The sequence below is a fragment of the Pteropus medius genome, unplaced genomic scaffold, assembly GCF_902729225.1.
Source record: "Pteropus medius unplaced genomic scaffold, Ma_sr-lr_union100, whole genome shotgun sequence".
Classification (NCBI taxonomy): Eukaryota; Metazoa; Chordata; class Mammalia; order Chiroptera; family Pteropodidae; genus Pteropus; species Pteropus medius.
Window position 1 is genome coordinate 1252846 of NW_024354550.1, and position 20547 is coordinate 1273392.

At 37.4% G+C, this 20547-nt stretch overlaps 1 protein-coding gene across 10 annotated transcripts in view; it reads left to right on the forward strand.

Annotated features, from left to right (window-relative positions):
• The first annotated feature begins 438 nt into the window (after positions 1 to 438).
• Positions 439 to 20547, forward strand: part of TSC22D2 (TSC22 domain family member 2) — a 44791-nt gene continuing 24682 nt past the window's right edge. For 4 of the 10 annotated variants that reach the window (XR_005651204.1, XR_005651206.1, XR_005651205.1 and 1 more), the window contains exons 1-3: positions 749 to 2759; positions 13892 to 13963; positions 15482 to 15499. Coding sequence is in view for 4 of the 10 variants with exons in the window: in XM_039855067.1 (XP_039711001.1) it covers positions 787 to 2759; positions 13892 to 13963; positions 15482 to 15499 (2063 nt within the window). In the remaining 6 variants the exon portion in view is untranslated. Of the gene's footprint in view, positions 2760 to 13891; positions 13964 to 15481; positions 15514 to 20547 lie in introns of all 10 variants that reach the window. The other 6 variants (XR_005651208.1, XM_039855071.1, XR_005651209.1 and 3 more) reach the window with 4 other exon arrangements.

Below are 20547 nucleotides of genomic sequence, written 5' to 3' on the forward strand. Positions count from 1 at the left end.
TGCTACCTCACAGCAAGAGCGCCTCCGCTCGCCAGCCAGTCGGCCGCCGCCCCTTACTCTCTCAAGAGCCGCGAGGGGAGGCCGGGACTGCCGCCGCCTGCGGGGGTGGCTCCCCTGTGAGGGGAGGACTGAGCCGGCTTTTCCCTCCTTCCCCCGGAGTGGGTTTCCGCCAGAGACAGTCAACATGTCCCTGGGGCTGAGCTCCGGCTAGAGCCGGGGAAGGAGGGCCGCTCGCCCGCGCTGAAGCTCCGCCGCCAGCCCGCGACCCCTCGCTGAAACAGCCCCGGCACTGACGCCGGCACCGGCCTGCGGAGCCCGAACGGGGCAGCACCGCCCCTCACGCCGCCGCCGCCGCCTCCCCTTCGCCCTCGCATTCCCACCCCCAGCCAAGGCCTGCTGACCGCGCGGAGCGCCGAGCTGGACTGACCACGGCGGCCTGGAGACCTGAGGAGGAAGCAGCTGGCCCGCCCCTGGGATCACGCTCTCGCCGCCACTGAGTGGATTGAATTGAGGCGCCGCCGCTGCCGGAGGCGAAAAAGAAGGAGGAGCCGCCGCGCGAGTGAGAAGGGGGCAGAGCTGAAGAGACCGACACAGAAGGAAACGGGGAGGAGGATGTCTCATAGAGCGGCCGGCGTTCAGATCCTCCCGTGACTCTCACAGCGGCGGGCCTCAGACCCCAGCGCGGACTCGGACTTTGTCTTTGGGGGCCCGTGCTCTGCCCTTCCTGGTTTCCGGCAAAATCGCGGAGAAGCCGGCGTGCCTCTCCACCCTCCAGCCTTCCTCACCATGTCCAAGATGCCGGCCAAGAAGAAGAGCTGCTTCCAGATCACCAGTGTCACCACGGCCCAGGTGGCCACTAGCATCACTGAGGACACCGAGAGCCTGGACGACCCGGACGAGTCACGCACAGAGGACGTCTCCTCTGAGATATTCGACGTTTCTCGGGCCACGGATTATGGCCCTGAGGAGGTCTGCGAGCGTAGCTCTTCCGAAGAGACGCTCAACAATGTTGGGGATGCGGAGACTCCCGGGACGGTCTCCCCAAACCTCCTCCTGGACGGGCAGCTGGCAGCCGCGGCGGCTACTCCCGCCAACGGAGGAGGAGCGGTTTCAGCCCGGAGCGTGGTTGGGGCGCTGGCCAATACTCTGACGGCGGCCGCCACTTCAGCCACCTCCTCAGGAGCATCCAGCGCCCCCCCGGGCCCATCTGCCGGGCCAGGGACTGCAGCGCCATCGCAGCCCCCCACCACTTGTAGTTCCCGTTTTCGCGTGATCAAGCTGGACCACGGGAGCGGAGAGCCCTATAGACGTGGCCGATGGACGTGTATGGAATACTATGAACGGGATTCTGACAGCAGCGTCTTGACCAGGTCTGGAGATTGCATTAGGCACAGCAGTACTTTTGACCAGACTGCGGAGCGAGACAGCGGCCTGGGCGCCACCGGAGGGTCGGTGGTGGTCGTGGTGGCCTCTATGCAGGGGGCTCACGGGCCTGACTCGGGAACAGACAGTTCCTTGACTGCTGTGTCACAGCTACCCTCTTCGGAGAAAATGAACCTGCTGGCTTCGGCCCCGTCGCGGAGTTTTGGCATTGGGCCGCCCCAGCCGCCGCCGCCTCCCGTAGGTGGGGCTGTGGTTGCAAGCTCCGCTCCGATGCCGCCGTTCCCAGGAGCTGCGGCCGGGCCGCAGCAAATTATGGCAGCCCCGCAGCCAAACCAGCCCCAGGGAACCGGGACGGGCGCCGTCCCTCCGGGGCCCAGTGCACAGGGTCTGCCACTGACGAATGTAACCCTGGCGCAGACCGGCATGTCCCTGCAACCGCAGCCGGGCCCGGCCACCGGCGCTTCTGCGACGCAACAGCCCCAACAGTTCGCGTATCCCCAGCCTCAGATTCCGCCGGGGCATTTGCTACCCGTCCAGCCCTCTGGTCCGAGTGAGTACCTGCAGCAGCACGTGGCCGGCCTACAGCCGCCGAACCCCGCGCAGTCCTCTGCCACCGGCGCCGGAGCGAGCCCATCCGCGGCGGCCAGCTTTCCGATGAGCACGGGCCAGAATGCCTCCGCTGGAGGCGCGCAGCTCATGGGTGCCTCTCCTCTGCCCAGTGAAGCCGTGGCCCCGGGGCCGGGACCCGTGCCAGGCGGACACGCCGCGCCTTTTCAGCCGGCTGGAGTCCCCCCGGCTGCTGTAGGAGGCGCGGGGCAGCCGGGCCTGGTTCCTACCGGGGCCGGGAAGCCCCATTCTGTGCCTCCATCGCAGATGGGTGGCAGCAGTACGCCGTCAGCCGGGCCTGGTGGCCCTCACGCCCTGGTGCCCGGAGTTCCAAACGTGCCTGCCGTCGTGCCCGCTCCAAGCGTGCCTAGTGTGTCTACCACTTCTGTTACTATGCCAAATGTACCCGCGCCTTTGGTCCAGTCGCAGCAGCTGAGCAGCCATACACCAGTCAGCAGAAGCAGCAGCGTAATCCAGCATGTTGGGCTGCCCTTAGCGCAAGGCACACCCAGTGTACCAACAAGTCTACCACAGTCTGACCTAAGCCAATTTCAGACTCAGACCCAGCCTTTAATCGGGCAAGTTGACGATACTAGAAGAAAATCAGAACCCCTACCTCAACCACCACTTTCTCTCATTGCTGAAAATAAGCCTGTTTTGAAGCCTCCTGTTGCAGATGCCCTGGCAAACCCACTTCAGTTAACACCTATGAACAGTCTGGCCACCTCTGTATTCAGCATAGCTATTCCTGTCGATGGTGATGAAGACAGGTATGGAAATCTTATTTAAAATATTTGTTGGGATGCTTGGCCAAACGTTTAGGATGCAACTTTGGGAAAGTGTTTTTCATTTTGAGGCCCTCAGCATTTTTAAATATAAAAATTAGTTTGTGTTTAGTAAAGTTAATTTATCAGTTGTTGAAGACATTAGATTGCTGACGTGTGTAATGGTAGAATTATCTTGTCACAGTTCCTCAAAACTGAAGTGGATAAGGATGCAACGTTGTTTATTTTAAAAAGTGGATTTTAGCTTAATCCTCTCAATTTAGAGCTGGTAACTTAGTAGGTTATACCCGGTAGGATTGATTGTCCCTTTCTTAGATGTCAATCACACTTGATCATTTATGGCAGAGGCTTTTGTCAGTGTGAGTTTTGAGACAGACATAAAATTAGAAGTTTCCCATTCTGGAAACCCAGAAGGCCCTCCAGTAGAAAAAGATCCAAGTAAAGTATCTACCTCCTCCAAAGTATCTGGAAAGGCTGGAGAGAGTGGTGAAATGTCAAATCCAGCTTTGAAGAGCATATCTTCATTCAGCCTTTTAATGAAAAAAGCTAGAAAGTCAGGAGGCTTCCCAGTCACTCTAAGATACTTTTTTTTAAAGCAGAAGTGTATTTGAAGATGCTCTTATCTTCCATTAGTCTTTTTATTATAGGAAAGGGAGGTCTGAGATAAACTCTTTGGCAGTAGTAGAAGCTGTAGTTCTTGAAATTAGAGTAATTTTATAGTAAAAGGATAAATGTCAACAGTTGGCTCCCTCAATTTAAGGGATGCTTTTAATAGTTTAAGTGAAAGTTGATGTATTGCCATATCAGTTTTACACAGTTGATATTTGGTTATGGTCTGATGAGGATTTTAAATAGTTTTGAGGAAAATATTAAAACTTGACATAATATATCTAATGCAAATTTTTTAAAAAACTGACTTGTTACAAAGCTTTAAAATTATATTTAAAATTTCAGAGAAAGTTTCAGGTACTTCATAGGCAGACATTTGCTGGGGTTTTTGAGAGGTTAATTTTAGATGTGCTAAAAGATCAACTATTTTATGGGTTTCTAGAATAATTTATGTAAAATACAGTGATCTGTTAAAGCACTTTATGTTTCTTCTGAGTTTCCTTCACATTCTTAACTTTTCATTTCTAATTAGCCTTGTATTTTTGTTATATACTTCTGTTGGTTTGAAAATGCTCACTGAAATTCATCTTCTCTGCTTTTTGTAATTCAGAGTTCATCTTTTTTTATAGGTAATTTGCTTGTGGGGAGTCTTTCTTCCATTTGAGAACTCTTAGAGAATACCACGTGTCTATAAGTGAGCTCAGCTAGCTAGTCATTGAGAAATTTTATATGGATGGGACTACCAAGTAAAGAAACTGATTCCGCAAGCCACTCAGAAAAATTCCTCTTTACATTTGCTCCCATATTTTACTTTTCACACTTAAGGGCACACCTGAATGTGGATTGAGTTTAATCGTTCACCTCTGTAATAGTCAACAGGCCATCTTCCCTTTTCTACCTGCCAGAAGCCTTTTTTTTCTGATGGGTTGGTTAATAACCATTTGCTTACTTACCTCTCTGTTCCTTTTGTGTACTGCCTCCATATTTCTTCAAGAAGTAATGACTGGTTTTCCAACCTACCCCCACTCCCAGAACACATGCACACCTATGAATGAAGAATATTTTCTCTCCACACCTCTCTCAGTTTACAGTATATGCAGTTAAATTCCTCATAACTTTAATATGATATGGTGTGAAGCACATAGATCTGTTGACAAATGGAAACTCTGGGATATATTCTTTAGGGTATGACCTCAGTGATGCATTTATATCCCCTGTCTTTATTAAAGGAGTTAATGATTTCAAGAATCTCTAAACATGTGAAAGTTTGAACTACAGATACTACTGTATCAGTGTCCTTATCAGTCGCAACAGTTAATCCAGTGCATGGGTTTTGATGGGTGTGTAGTCCTATTTTAAATGCTGCACTTCCCTCCTCCACCCAGTCTTTTAAAATCTGCATTGCTTACCAAATGTGCATTTCTAATTTTTTTTTAAGTCTTTCATTGCTTTTTAATTTAACATGCTAGTTTCCAAGATGTAATCTTACACATTTGACTATTTTGTCATTGGACCAACACACCTGGTGAAGGAATAAATCCATTGAGTAGAAACAGTTTTGTTTCGTTTTGTTTTTTAATGGAAAAGCCTTTGTAAAGGGGCGTTTTAAAGTTATATGCTTAAAATTAAATAACACAATTTTTCCAGGCGTATGTTTAAAATATTGAGTTGAGTACTTCTGAGGAGGTGGTACTAACAAAATTGTAACTTTACCATAGTGATTTTGGGTTGCATTATTAAATTTTGCATACAGTTTTATTTGCAGTCATTCAGATGTAAAATAAAACATTGGAGTGAGAGGTCTTGAGTAATTATGACTTAAACTCTATGAATAGGTTGACAGATTTCAGATCTTAAGAAAATAATTGTTAATAGGATGTTTACTTTTTTAAAAAAATGTTGAGAAAAGAAAGGGAAATGGAAGATGAACAAAAAATGATTGAGGTGATTTAGGTCGATATATTGAAAACTGTCTTGTGATTTTGGTTCCATTACCTAATACAAGGTTCTGTATTGGCTCATTTTGAATTTTAAAGAATCAAAAAAGACCTTGTATTAATACATCTTAGTATTATACCTTTAAAAGGGCTGATAGTTGTATATACAAAGTAAGCAAATGTCTTAAAGTTCTTAGTTGACTTTGCCCATTGATCATATATTATTAATTACCATAAAGTTAATATATCATTTTAACTTTTCTCTTTAGAAAGACTAATGATCACTTGAGATTCATCAAATTGATTTTGTGTAACTGGGGTTATAATGATGATTGAAAATATAGTTGTGTAGCCACTTTTACAGTGAACGTTACAAAATTTGTTTAAACTACCTATACACCTAACAGACTCTTTTTTGGTAAATGGGGGAAGTGCAAAATATTACTGGCCCTTTTTTGAAAGTGAATGCAGTACAGATCATTTTCCATAGATAGCTGACTAATGCAAACTCTGTAGGTCACATTCCAGAAACTCATGAATGGCTGCAATTGTGAACTTTCAACCACAACCAAAAGACTGTTGAAAACCTGATTGTAAGGATCTCTTATTGGCAAATATCTCTATCTTGTTAATGGTTTTATTTGTGTAGTTTGCTAATGATTACTGATAAAGTATTATAAATTATGAACGGTTAGTGGTGTGTTCTGGTATATGCTATAAACACAAATTTTGTTTGTAGAGTTACATATATATGAGATACACATACATACATATCTAAATATATATATATATTTTTTAATGGAGTTAGGGGTTTTTTTTTACTTGACTGGTTAAGTGAGAGGATTATGTAAATGTGTATCAGGAGGCAGAACTGTAACTCTTACGTTTACTGTAAAATCCATAGATACTTTTTAGATCTCTGAAAGCCTTACATTTTTAATTTAGTCCTTAAAAATGAACGCTCCTTAAATCTGTGTTTCTTGGGAACTTATGTTTCTTTATAGTGAATTGTGGAGATAATTTTGCCCTTTCAGCTTTACAGTTGATATTTAAATCACACATAAGATACCATCTTATGCCTAAGTATCAAGGATTTTGTAATCAAAGTGTAAAATCCTGTGTATGAGTGACATTATTTACTATAAAAATTGATGTTGGTGCATTCATCAGAGAGCTATGTTGATGACTAAAGTATGAAGTTGGTGACTTTAGTTATCAACGTAGTTCTAAGTAAAGGAAATTATAGATTTCCAGAAAGGCTAATGATCCAAAAGTGCCTGCAATTCCCAAAATCATGTTGTATGTATAGGACTATGGCCTTTTTTTTTTTTTTAACAGCAACATACTGTTTAAAATTTTGTGTGAACTAAATCATATAGGCTGAAACTGATTGACTTTAGAAAACTTATGGGCTTGTATGTGTGAGCATAAGACATTCCAAGTAACTATTTTAGTTACCCATGTTTTTTCCTTGTAGAGGAAGGAAGGTATCTTGAACTAAATCGCCTTTATGAGAAGTCATTTTTTATAGTACTGGTCGTGAGGTATATATGTTTTCTAATTCCTGAGAATAATTGTAATAGCAATCTATTTGATAGCACTAATTTGGAAATAATAAAACATGACACTGGATTTATGGCTCTGGTACTTGCTAATTTGGAATGGAGTTTAGTCTTTCTCTGCACCAAAAGAGATTAGAAGTAGTCATGCTCTCTGGTGTTCTCCAATAACAAAGAGCAGCCCCACCAATCAGATGGTAAAGAAACGAGAATGAATCTCTTTCCTGAGGAGTGCTCGATAGCGGAGTGTAAAAGGATCTTGACTTTTCTTTCCTAAAATGGCAAAATTTGGGGGATGTGAGGTTAAAGAGGGATAGCAGATAACTAAGACAGAGAAAATACAGCGAAATGACAAGAAATGTGGTCTCATAAGGACTGGGAAGACTTGTTACTAGTGAGGAACAGTGGTCTAATACTTTTAATCATTTTAAATGGGTATGCATTTCCCTTTCTAAACAGATACTGTTTATTTTTTAATTGCATTACTCTTTCAATACTTGTATGAGGAAGAGAGGCTGTACAAAACAGATCTCTTTGGTTAAATGTAGCCTGAATCATAATGTTCCCTAAGTAATTTCTTATTAATGGGAAGAGAAGATTTTTAATAAGAAATCTTCATAATTCAAAGTATGAACGGGTATGTATAGCAAAATTCTTGAATTGGAATAAATTCTTTAAGTTTTTATGTTAAACCAGTGGACTTGTAATTTGAAGCTGCCTTTTTAGATATGGTATAAAATACAAATTACTGCAGTCACAAAGAATATGCATACCTGAATCATTGGTATAATTTAGGTCTTTCCATAGCAATTCTAAACATACCAAATTACTCAATATTTATTATATTCTTAATCTGGCATTGTTTAGGACAAAAATTGGGACTCCATAAAGATTTAGGAACAGTGACCAGTTTCGATCATTACCTGATTTTCATGATATATTTTAATACATGCACTTCAGATTCGACTGACAAATATGTTGAGTCCCATATTGTTGATTATCTGCTTTACCTTTAAAAATATGCGTAATTTCTACTTTTAAATCAGGTGAATTAAATTTAATCTATGCTGCTCTGGGTTACTTACTTCTCAAATTTAAAGCCCCAAATCAGATAGTTCTTTGTACCAAAACTAACATTTGCTTAAAATAATGAACTCTCATGCTTTACGTTATACTTTTACATGTGACAGTTACGTGAAAATTCTACAGATCATTGGGCTGATTTTTAATAGTGATCCCCTAGGACAGTGGTCCTCATTACCCTGGCTGTGGACTGGTACCGGTCCGTGGCCTGTTAGGAACTGGACCACACAGGAGGTCAGAGCGGCTGGTGAGTGAGGGAAGCTTCATATGCATTTGCAGCTGCTCCAAGGGGCAGCATCACCACCTCAGCTCCACCTCAGATCATCAGACATTAGATTCTCATAGGAGCACCGGTCCCTAGTGCCAGAAAGGTTGGGGACCGCCGACCTAGGACACAGACTATGAATGAATGTCTTGCTAATTAATATGTTACTAATCAGAGTAGGCAAGACACATAAGTGAAGTCTGAATTTTAAATTGCGTAAAGCCTCTTTTCCTGTAATCTTTCACTAAAATTTGACTAAAGAATATTGATGTATAGAAGAGAAACTGTGATTAATGGGTCAATTACTATAAATGCTGCTGGTGTATTTCAAATGTTATTTTTAATGTTTTAAGCTATTCTTCATTATTACACAAGTAAATTGTTTAATTTGTGAATGAAGGCTATCCAAAGCAAAGTTTAAAGCCAACTGGTTTCTAAAGTAGAATTAGAATTCAGTTTTACTAAATGGCTTTGTAAGTTAAACCAAAACAAATTGTTATTTGGTGTATGGTCTACCTAGCCTTTGAAAACAAAACAAAAACAGAGGAGAGGGAAGCTCTTGTTCAAATAAAATCAATGGTGTGTTTAATTATGTATTAGCATGTTATATGAATGACCATTACAGACAGTGGAGTCAGACATGTTGGCTGAAATCCAACTATGCTGAACACTTGAGGCATTTGACCTTGAGCTGTAGCCTTCCAAGCCTCTTGTTTCCCCATACGAAAAATGGGAAAACCTGCCTTTGAGAGTTTGAGAGGATTAAATGAGTTATGCAAGTAATTTGTGAACAATCCGTAGATATGGCAGTTATGTATGACAGAATAGTATTTCAGTGTCCATACTGCTCTCCCAGGTTACCCCTTGACAAGCTACAAATCATATCAAGAGTCTTCAGTTTTGATCTGAAAGTGTAATTGAATGAAATGGATGTAATCAGAGAAAAGGAGACATTGTTTTAAGACAGGAAAGTCTTGAGATAGTAAGAAGTACAGCAAATTGTATTCTAATCCTGGCTCTTCTACCACTTAGCTGGTTTCTTGGGTCAAGTCTTTTTACTTCTCTTAGTTTTCCTCGTTGGTAAAATTAGAATTTGAGGCTTGGTCAGATTTTAAGGTTCCCTATGTAAGAGTTCATACATTTAGGCACGTTATGTAAGAGCTGCCCGCTTAACCCGTCTCCTTGTCAAAACCGTTTTCCTTCCACTCAACTATTGTGTGACAAAAAATGAAGTTTACAGAAACTCAGTAAGTAGGTTGGATGCCCAAGAAAACATTTAAAGTAAATCTTAATCAACTTTCTTTGTGCTCTCTGAGTAGTAAGTACTGGGATAATCCTTCCCTTAACGATCTCAGGCTAAATGAAAATAATTAGCAAATAAATATAAGATGCTAATGGGAACAAGTTAAGATATCATGTCAGATTGATATGGGGAGGAACTAGTTAGACTGACTTAAAATTAATTTATTCTCTGCATAGGTAATACATTAATACAGTCCAAAATATACAAGAGTATAGATTGAAAGCCTTGCCTCTTTCCTCCATCCAAGTTTTTGACTTTAGAAGCAACCCATTATTATGTGTGCGTTCTCCTGTAAGTGTATGGTTGCTATTAAAGGTGTTTCTTGAAGCTTTTATTATTAAAATATGTATCTTGGTACCATTTCAGTATCCTTTTTAGTGATTATTGTATATTTTTAATTAAAATCTTGTGATAAAGTTATGTGTAAGGAAATCCTGGGGGAGCTCGGAGTCTCAGAAGTCAGAGTTCTCATCCAGTGGAATGTACTAAATAGGTTGGTATACCTGGCTCTGTTTATGTTTGCCTGAAGTAGTTTGTTTGCCTCAATATTACCTCAGTAATGATGAAACATTTTGGTATATATAAAGATACTCTACCAAAAATTGATTTTTATACAGCATAATTTGGAAATTAACTCTATGTTAAACCAAGCTTAATTGTGTTAGACCCTATGTATATATAATCTGGTTTGACCTTTTAAGCAATTCTAAGTGTTTTCCTCCCCTTTTTTATGAGTTAAGGAAACTGATGCTCTGAGGATTTGAGTTACCTAGCTGTTAAGTGACAAAGAAAGCATGGATTCACACTCAGGCCTTCTGACTCCAAAGCCAATGACTGCTCTTGGATATTCCCAGAATTAGTTTTGTTGTATTATATTGCTAACTATAGGATGGAAGAAAAGAAACCTACTATAGCCACTGATCTGTTGTATTCTAATCCTTTACCTAAAGGATGTTTTTAATCATTTATAATCCCTAGATAATGTTGGACATGGTCCTTGTTCCTCTCCTTATTGCATTTCCCTGGTTTCTATTTAGAGATCTCTGGAGTTGAGTTTTGACATAAGAGAAGATAGTGACTGAGTTCAGGCCTCCTATACCTCATCCTTTAAGCTTCAATGATTTTTGTAGCTTAATTTTGAAGTATAGTATATATGTGTGTGTTTTTTCTCTCTGCTATAGTTACCCTACATAGATAGTATCTTAGTAAGGCAGATCACATTTGAATCACTTTGTGATGTAGTTTTTTCATGTACTTGGAAATTAAGATGACAGACTAGTACATAAAGTCAGGGAGAAAAGAATATATTTTAATATATTTTATTCATTGGTTTTGAAAAATGTCTTCAAATAGGAAAACAACATTTTCATTTAGGTGGCTGAAATAAATTCAGAATAAACCATACCTCTTCCTAAGAAGTACTTCATTGGCTCTATATTTAGATTAGTAGTTTACATTGACAGTCAAATATGTTGTTAGGAAAATGGTTTCAAATTTTATTTCTTGGGCAGTAGAGAATTTGTCACCAGTGCTGCATAAAATTTAATATTTCTAATAAATGTTTTAATAAGTTGCCTCTTGGTTCCTTCAGATTTCAGAGACTGTAACCTTGAAATGAACCCCCATTAACAGCATTTTTCTTGGGCTCTTAGTTTCCTCAATTTTGTCATTCTAAAACAGAAGTCTTTGATAATCAAGCCCTTCAGGATTTACAAATGAGTCTTTTGAAGTTCTTGATCAGCTAGGTTTCACAGACTTGACTCCTTTAATCTATGCCCATTACTCTGTTTTGACTAATTATTGTTGCGATTAGCTAAAAATCCTTCAATTTATGGATACCATCCCAACTGAAGTATTCTAGAAACCAAAAATTTCATATTTTATGAGATTGTCTTTATCCTTGGAATATAGACTATTTACATTTTTCTTCAGTACATGATTGTATAACTCCATATAGCTTCTTCACTTTGAATATATGTAGAAAGTGATTGTTAACTGAAAGCTTTTGCATCCTAAATGTGTTTTTTTCTGACATGTTCTAAGGACTTTAAGTCCACGTATAGTATTTTATTTCACAGATTCTTTTCTCACCCCAAAATATACGACTAACTACAGATAAATTCTTTTTTTACTTCTACATTTAACTTACGAGGAGCATTTCATTAGTCCGTGCTGTAAAAATGCTGGAATTTCAGAACTTAAATCATATGACTTCATTTAAAACCAATTTATTTGGTATATGAATTTGATTCAAATTAAATATATATGTATATGTTTTTCCAGAGTCAGGGGATCTGAGGTTATTTTAAAGAATGCCATCCTTATAAATATATTAATACTCTTTAATGAATTTTAAATTTCAGACTTATAGAATAACTTCCAAGTTTACTCTTTGTTATTCTCTTGTATTTACTACCTTCCTTTTTGAGTCACTGTTTATTTTAAATCCAAGGTCTCCAAACAGACCTGTGTGAATAGCATATTTGTTCCCATATGGTCCTGGATAACCCTTGTAAAAAAGCCAAATTGAGTTTTCAGTTGGTTTAGTCGGCTTTCATTTAATTTGGCAGACTGATTTCTAAGTATAGTGAAACAAGGGGCCTGACAAATATATCTTGAGAGGGAGGATACAAGCTGTTAAATAAACAGTAGTTAGCAGCCTCTTAATCCTTTCTTGATATTAGTAGGTCTAATCAGTGCCTTTGATTGCCTTGGACATAGTCAAGAAAAAAAATAGTTAAAGGAATAGAAAGGAGTTGAAGAAGGATAAGCAAAGAAGTACACATACTGAAAACTTCCAATTAATCAAACAGTTGCTTTGGTGACACTCTGGCATCTAGTGTCTGTCTGCCTTTCCTAGTTTTGTATCATCTAAAAGGTACCCTTACTGGTTAAAATTAAAAATACCTTTTAAAAATGTTTTTAAGAAATTCAGTAGATAACAATGAGTCTTAATCTGAGTTTTGAAGTCATAGAATTCTATTGTGTATTCGTTTTGTTTGTTGGTATTGATACTTGATTGCTATTCCAGTAGAACTTAAAAATAGTTTTATTATTGGGCTAATAACACTGCAGAGACTCTTAAGGTACTTGTTAGCATCTCATAATTGCTGTATTGTATCTGAACCTCATTTCGATGATGATAACTCGTTTATTGAGCATTGACTATGCACCAGGAGCTCTGCATATAGTCTCAGTTCTTGAACCACTCTGCAAGACTAGTAATATTATGATTTAACTGATGGAGACAGACTGGGACCAGATTGCTACCTACTAACTCTGTGACATAAGCAAGTTATTTCTATCTGACCCAGTTTTCTTATCTGTGAGATGAAAATAATAATAGCATCTACTTCTTAGGGCTGTTACAGAATTGAGGTAATAAATGTAAAACACTTAGAATAGTGTCTGGTATGTAATAAGCACTCAATATCTGTAGCTTGTTACTGTTATTCTACAGCATGGATCAAGAATTTTAGAGGTATTGTTTCAAGTTTTTGTGAGCTCCTTAACGTACAGGTTGGGGGTGGGGGAGACTTTGGAAATATTCTGAGGTGGAGGGGGAGCTGCTAGAGAGCAGATTTTTCAAAAGTTTAGTCTCCCAGAGAAACCACTCCTGAGATATGAAGTGAATCATGCATGCTGGAATCCTCCCCCGATGAGCCTATCAGTGGACATTGTATGGAAATATCTAGGGAAAGTGTCCCCAGGGAATTGTAGGAATGGATGGTGATTAAGGTATGGTGAATAAGCTCTTACCTCCTAATGTGGGACTTATATTAATACAAGAAGTTAGAAAGCTGCCATACAATTGCAATATCATTTTTTATCTTAACCCAGAGAAACCACACATGAATAAATAGATTCTGAAGGTTGAAACAGTGTCAAGTCCAGGGTTTATCATCAAACCCTATCGAATAGATCCAACGAAGAATTTTTCTATTATGAAGGTACTTAGCTTGTTTCGCATGTACCTCAGAACAGCTTTGTTAAACTGCTAAACATATATAGGCATTTATAAAGTCATCTGATATAGAGTAGTGTTGATTAGCCTATAAACTGGTCACATTCATATGTATAGAGACATGTACACACAATTGAATACAAGTTAGTATTTAATTTGATCTCTATTACCGCTTTCTTTTAGAACTATGATCCTGAATTGTGTTCTGGGTCTGCTGGATTTTGTCCAGTTTTAATTTCTTTCAGAATGCTTTTAAGCAAGCTATGTGGCTTTTTCTTTTTATTGAAGCGGTTACGTTATTTAAAAATCTAAAATCTTTTATCTTTTTTTTTTGGAAAAGTAGTTATTTTACTATACTTTCTCAATCTCATTTCCATTTGATTCTTGGATCTCACAGGAATCCTTCATCTGCTTTCTACCAAGCGTTCCATTTGAACACGTTTCAGGAATCAAAGAACCTCTGGGATAGGTATGAATACTTACATATGGAATGCATACATGCAAAAGTGTATGCATGAATTGCTTTGCACTGTACTTGTTTCTCATCACTAAAACTGATCCTTGTTGTAGTGGGGTGGGGAATCACCTATCTAGCATGGGACAAAGCAGCAAAATAAACCAAAAGAACAATCTATTTTAAATAGAATATAAACTTTTTTTTTAATTGAACTTCTAATTATATTTACTTTTTGGAAGGATTTACATACTCTGTTGGATTTTATTATATGAAATATTTAGTCACCTATGTGTATTTTAATGTAAAAATATATTCTATACACTACTTATAATTATTTTAATTTTATGCTATTTTATATGATTTTCCGTAAGAGCATTAGTGACTTAAAACAAAATGTTATTTTATATTAAGAAATTGGAGAAGAGACCAGACGAGAGTATCAATGTAGTAGTCATTGTTTAACTCTTGGTGAAAAAATTTAATATCAAGCTCATTTGCTAGAACTTACTAGATCTGTGTAACTGTTTTGTAAACTCCTAAAATGGTTTATTTTCTCACAGAAATGTATACATTTTATTTTTAACTTTTTAAAATATTGAATGAAGTTGGAGTTAATTTATGGCAAAAGATACTTTGGTTTATCTTTCTGCTTTTAAAATACACATTTTAAGTAGTATATGCTGTGTTCAGTTATTTTGCTGAATATTTATTAGCACTCCATCATTCTGTGTCTAATAGAAGTTGAGCACAAATGATGTTTTTAAAATTCACACAAAGCTTTGTAAAATTCTTTTAACTCTGCCTGGCAACGCATTTGTGTCCTCTGGCATAGTTTGGATAACACTCATGGACTCAACTCTGTCTCTTTCATTAGAAAAGAGTATTGCTTAAGTGCATGTACATATCATGTTAAGACCTGATCTACATTGCCTAGAAATGGTAACAGTCTTTAAATTCTTCAGCTTAATTTGCTGTGTTTGTCACTCTAGAGAAATTTTCTAACAGTTTTTTTGATTATTATGTGTTTCTTACTAAAAATGTTTTTAAATAGCTACTTGTAGGACAAGAAGTTTTAAAATTTACAGTACCATGTTTATAAATTCAGTTTTAAAATTATACAGCTATAGCAGTATAATTTAAGATATAAATGTAAATTGTGACATGAAACAATCTTGAAGGTTTTATCATTCAAATGGCTTACCAGATTGTAGCCAGGGTGAATATTTTCAGGTGTACTTTTACTTTTAGAAAAAGGAAAAGCACACTGTATTTAGAAATGTAATAAGAACAGTTTTCAGATATGTGATAATTTATTTCAAATAGTTAACTTTAACGAGCTACCATGACATTAATATGAATGATATCCATTGTTTTCATCAAATGAATGTAGAAAGGTTTGAGCTTTATTTTTTATAATTTGGATTTAATATTAAAAAGGTTTCTTTTGTTTCATTATAAAACAGCCATAGAAATTGCCTGCTCCTCATTTGTTGTTACAGCTAAATACTCCTTATCTGTTTTCTTTTTTAGATACCAGAAACATTTAAGGTATCAGAAATGAGGCAAGTTGCTGTATCTGTAGTTTTTCATGGGTTGAAAATATTTTCTCGTCTTCTTGGAACCTGTTGTCCAGAGCCAAAGACGTTAATGGATACTTGTCTATAGTATGTTAAAGCCAAAATATCATCAGAATTTATATTCTAATTCAGCCATTCTTCATTAAAGTTGGCCTGTTGGTACCAAAGTGACAATCTCAACCCAGTAGAAACTGATTAGTGGTTTCCTTTTAACTTTTTAACTAGTTTATTAAATTTTCAATTTAGAAGATCAGTGGTGGCTAGCTTTTATTAGTTCCAACTATCTGCAACTTCAGCAAAGATCTAAAGACTTTTTATAATAGGTGTGTTAGCTAGTAAACTATTCTTTTTCATTACAAATGGGTTGAAGAATTGTGTTTTAAGCTTTAAAATATATATATAACTCTGACCTCTTGTGTTAGATCTCATCAAATTGCCTTTGTTCATTTTTGACTATTAATTTAAAATTTCTAAAAATTGTACTACTAACTTGGCAAACAAATATTTTGCAGTGTTGATTCTTTTAAATAGAGCCATTCAGGAGTTTAAGGGACTTCAAATCGCTTAGTTGCTTTGAGGTATAAATTTACCTATCAGTGTTGATAGATCACCATATTTCAGGCTATTTATAAAATCTTGGAAATCATTTTCAGTAGAGGCAGCTTTTAAACCCTGTGCCAATTTTCATTAAACCTACCTTAGACATCTGAAGATCCCTGGTTTTGCCTTACTTGAAAGACTGGAATCTTTTTTTCCAGGATTCTTTTCACAGAGTATCTTTTAACCAAAATATAAGTAACTAATATACCTTTCTCACATTGACTTCTTTCATGGCTCCTTTGTTTCCTTCCCTAATAAAATTAGAATTCGCAAGTTGAGAAATTTTTCACCAGTCTGCCTATATTTAGATTTTCTCTCTTTCCGTTGATATTTAAAGCTTTATTCGGTTATGGTACTAAAGTTGAAGCTTTCCTTTCCCTTTTCCTGTAGGTGCCATCATTGTTTTCTGGCTCCCCCACTTGTCATTTGCAGAATTCTCAAGGAATCAGCTGAAACCATGAACAAATATAAGGACAGTGTTTACTGATAGCTCAAAAATAATACAAGCCTTTCTTAGGAAGCCTCATATTTGTGTTAACTATTTATTAAAATGAATATTATAGCTTCCATAGTTAGCTTTCTGGGGATTATTTTACTATGAAGGAGTTCATTTTTAATACTATCATAGCCTATTGGCATTTCATTATAGTAGCTTTAAATTTTGACATCCTATTTTTAGCTTTAAAGGACAGCTTTCCAAACTTAGTTATTTATATTGCTTTGTTAAATCAGCACAGTAAGTTTAGAAACTTATCTTGATGACCACTGGGGAGCAGGTGCTTGTTGTGAGTCCTTTGTCTGCAAAAGCTCACAGTGAGAATTTATATTTTACCCTCTTGTAAAGATCAGGTCAGTAAGGTAAAGGAGTACTAGTGGGAAGAAGCTTTAGCTCAAGTAAACTAAAAGAAATCAGGTAGCTTGTAAGGATTAAACTTATTGATAAACACTTGCAGTATTTCTGCCTTAATGAGGATAATGATAAAATATAGTTAACAAATGAGAGTAACAGTTGCTAAGTGCACCATCCCTTTGGGTCAGCTTGTCTTTCCTTATTGATCAGCACCAATATTTAAAGAGAAATAAGTAGTACACATGACTTACTAACTTAAAATTAATGTCTGTGTGAGTTTATGGTGTGTCTTTTACTAGATACTTGATGATGTCATTTAATTTTTTTGCAGTAATTATTAATTTACATCTAGTTTTAAAATTACTGGGTTAAAAAAAAATTCTTGTTTAAGTAACCTAAAGTATTTTTGTAAGAAAAGGCTTCTGGAGTTTCCTGTCATTATTCCCTGTGAAATTTTATTTTTGAAATTAGGAGTAAATTAGAACTAAGCTGCTTGTATGAGACTCTTGTTTTGTTTTACTCATCCTCCAAGAAGCTTGGATACATCATTAACACCCACTAGTACTTGTTGACCCAGATGGTAAAACTGAGGATTCTGAACTTGGCTAATCTGGTTTTTGAATGCTCAGTAATATGACTTTTTAAAAATCTTTTCATTGAAGTATAATTTGTATCAGAGAAGACACCATTCATAAATGTACAGCTCAAACTGAACACACTTGCATAACCAGCACCCAGATCAAGATATAGAAAATTATAAGCTGCTTCATGACCTGTTCATGCCGCTACTTCCTTTCCCCTATACTAACTTCTAATAAGTGGAATCATACGCTATATATTTTGTGTCTGCCCTCTTTAAACCAATATTATATTTGAGATTCATCCATATGATTCAGCATAATTGTAGATCTGAACTACATAATTTTAAAGAATCACCCTAGTGGGTTACTTGTAGGAGATTGTTACTGGTTTAATGTCCTCTCCTAATAATTATATTGTTAAGAGCCTTGAGGGTATGAACCCAGACTGTTTTGTAACCACCCCAAATATATTTTCTAATAATTTGTATCTAGAACTTACATAATTTATTATCTGATTACATTTTGACCATATCCAGTTAAGGATATCTAGTAGAGGATAATCAGAGATGCTGAAAATTAGAGGACAACTTTTTAATGACCTGTCACCATTTAGTACTGGATCTCAGATTTAGATGAAAACCTAGGGACAGGCTTATAAAATGTTCAGACGACATTAAAGCAGGAAGTCATAGCTATCATTGGCCCATAGCATTTATAAATTTAATCTGAAGCATGTACAGAAATTGAGAAATTGAAAGAACTTGTATGTAAATTCAAGAAGATTGAAACTTAGGTTGAATATTTAGAGTAAAAAATACCTAGATATATTAATTGACTGCATTTTCTAGTATTGGTTAGCAAGTGATGGTCTTGCCACAAAAGCTAATGAAATTTTAGGCAATGTTTATAAACAACTAGAATAAACAGAAAAAGATGATGACAGACCTCTTGTTCTCCATTTCGATAGGATAGTTACTCTAAATACAAAGCTAACTAGAAAGTCTTTCTTTGTACTCTACCTGGATAGCCAGGTAAGTATTTCAATAGGCAGGCTTACTTTCTGAAAGTAGATGGGCCCCCTGGAAAATAGTCTTGCCATCACTAGATAAAAGGCTGTCTTCCTGGCTGTTAATCAGGAATGTTAACTTTGAGCAAGGTTTAGAGCCAATTACTTTTAAAATCCCTACTCTATGGAGTTTTATTTCCCTTACTCAGTTCTAAATGGAAAAGAATTGAGCTCCTTTACATCTATTTTGTCACCGTTGGCCATGATTATCAGAAAATCTCAAAGAGCTGTGTATTTGCTTAAGGAATGGAAAACTAGCAAACTGTTTTCTGTTAGAGAAGAATCCCATGTCATAGGCAGTTAAGTGGTGGTTCCAAATAGGGAAACCAATCAGCTGGGTCTTAATATGGAAAAAGGTAGAAACATCACATGATTGAAAATAATAGCTACTGCTTAAAATTCAAGCATTTTATGCCTCAGGTACAGCCGGTCAAGGCTTCATTAGGAGGTGGCATTTTGAGTTGGAAACTAAAAGGTGGGTAGAATTTGGTCATGAAGAGTTAAAGAACTGAGGGAAAAGAAGCATTCCATTCCAGTTAGAGGAAATACTGTGATCCATTATGAAAGGGCAAGGCTTAGGTGATAGGGATGGTTAAATTTGCTTGGTGGATAAAACATTTGAAAACAATAGAGAACTTAGATTAGATAGAAACCAAAGATACTAGAAAGGTAATGAAGGCCTTAATTAGGCAATGGAGATGAGGAAAGAATGGTTATCAGAAAGTAGGAATTACACAATTGCAACTGATTGTTTATGATAGGGAAGCAGTCAAATTTGACTCCAAAGTGTCAAACCTAATTGACTGAGAGAATGGTAGTACCATTGGACGTTTCAGTGAAAGAATTGCTTTGGCAGGGAGAAAATAGTGACGAAATTCTGTTTTTAGCTACTTTTGGATGAGTCAAAGAACTAGTGAAAAGGTAGAAATATTCGGAGTACAGCTGGAGCTGCAGAGCTGCAGACCTGCATCTTGGTAGAGAAGTTAAGGCTAGAAGAGACTGAAGATTGGCTGACTGACTGATGACTGATTTATGTTTATATATAGCACTTCTCTTCTCTTAGCTTTTCTATGGCTAGCTGAAATGGGATACCTGATGTGCTGACATTTTCAGCACATGACCAGACTTCAGAATTGATGATAAGAAATTACTAACTGCTCATCCTTTATTATACACTTATGCCTGTGTGGTTACCGTCTTCTTCTTTAGTTAGTAAATGTCCTCAGTGTAAGTCACCACAGCCTACTCTGACAGGTCATGTTAATTATTTTCAGGATTAAGTTTGAAAAATAGTCGAAAAGGTGGAAATAGTTGGTAGCTTATCATTATGTTTGTTGTTAAATTATTTTATTTTTACTTTTTACCAAATGGGTTTTCAGTAAACCAAGCCTTTGAGTAGAACAGAAACTTGTTTTTTTAAGTGTGTAAAATAATTTGCTAAATCAAATTTACTTTTTTCTACAAAATCTAGAACTGTAGCATAGCTTTTTAAGAAAAAACTTACTGAATTTGTTCAAATGAGAAGGAAATTTAAACGCAATCTGGGGTTGTTGAACCAGAACAAATATATAAATCTGTTTTGTTTTGTTTCTATTCTAGTCCTCAATAACTTAAAATTTTAAATTCACATTTCTTCAATGTATTTAAACCAGCAGATCGTTTGGCGATCTTTTGGGAGGAAAGAAATATTAAGTGCAATTTAATTTTTTGTTTTCATTAAGATTTGAGTTGGTAGGTAGTTAGGTGAGAGAAATGACTATATTCTAGCTGACACTCATTATTTGTGTTTGTGCATGCACACATATTAATACTCTAAATCACTCAAATCAGGAAATATATTAGATTTTGTGATTGATATATGGGATTAAAATGTGTTAGCTTGCCAAAAATTAGCTTCCATGTTTAGGTTTCAGTTGACTACT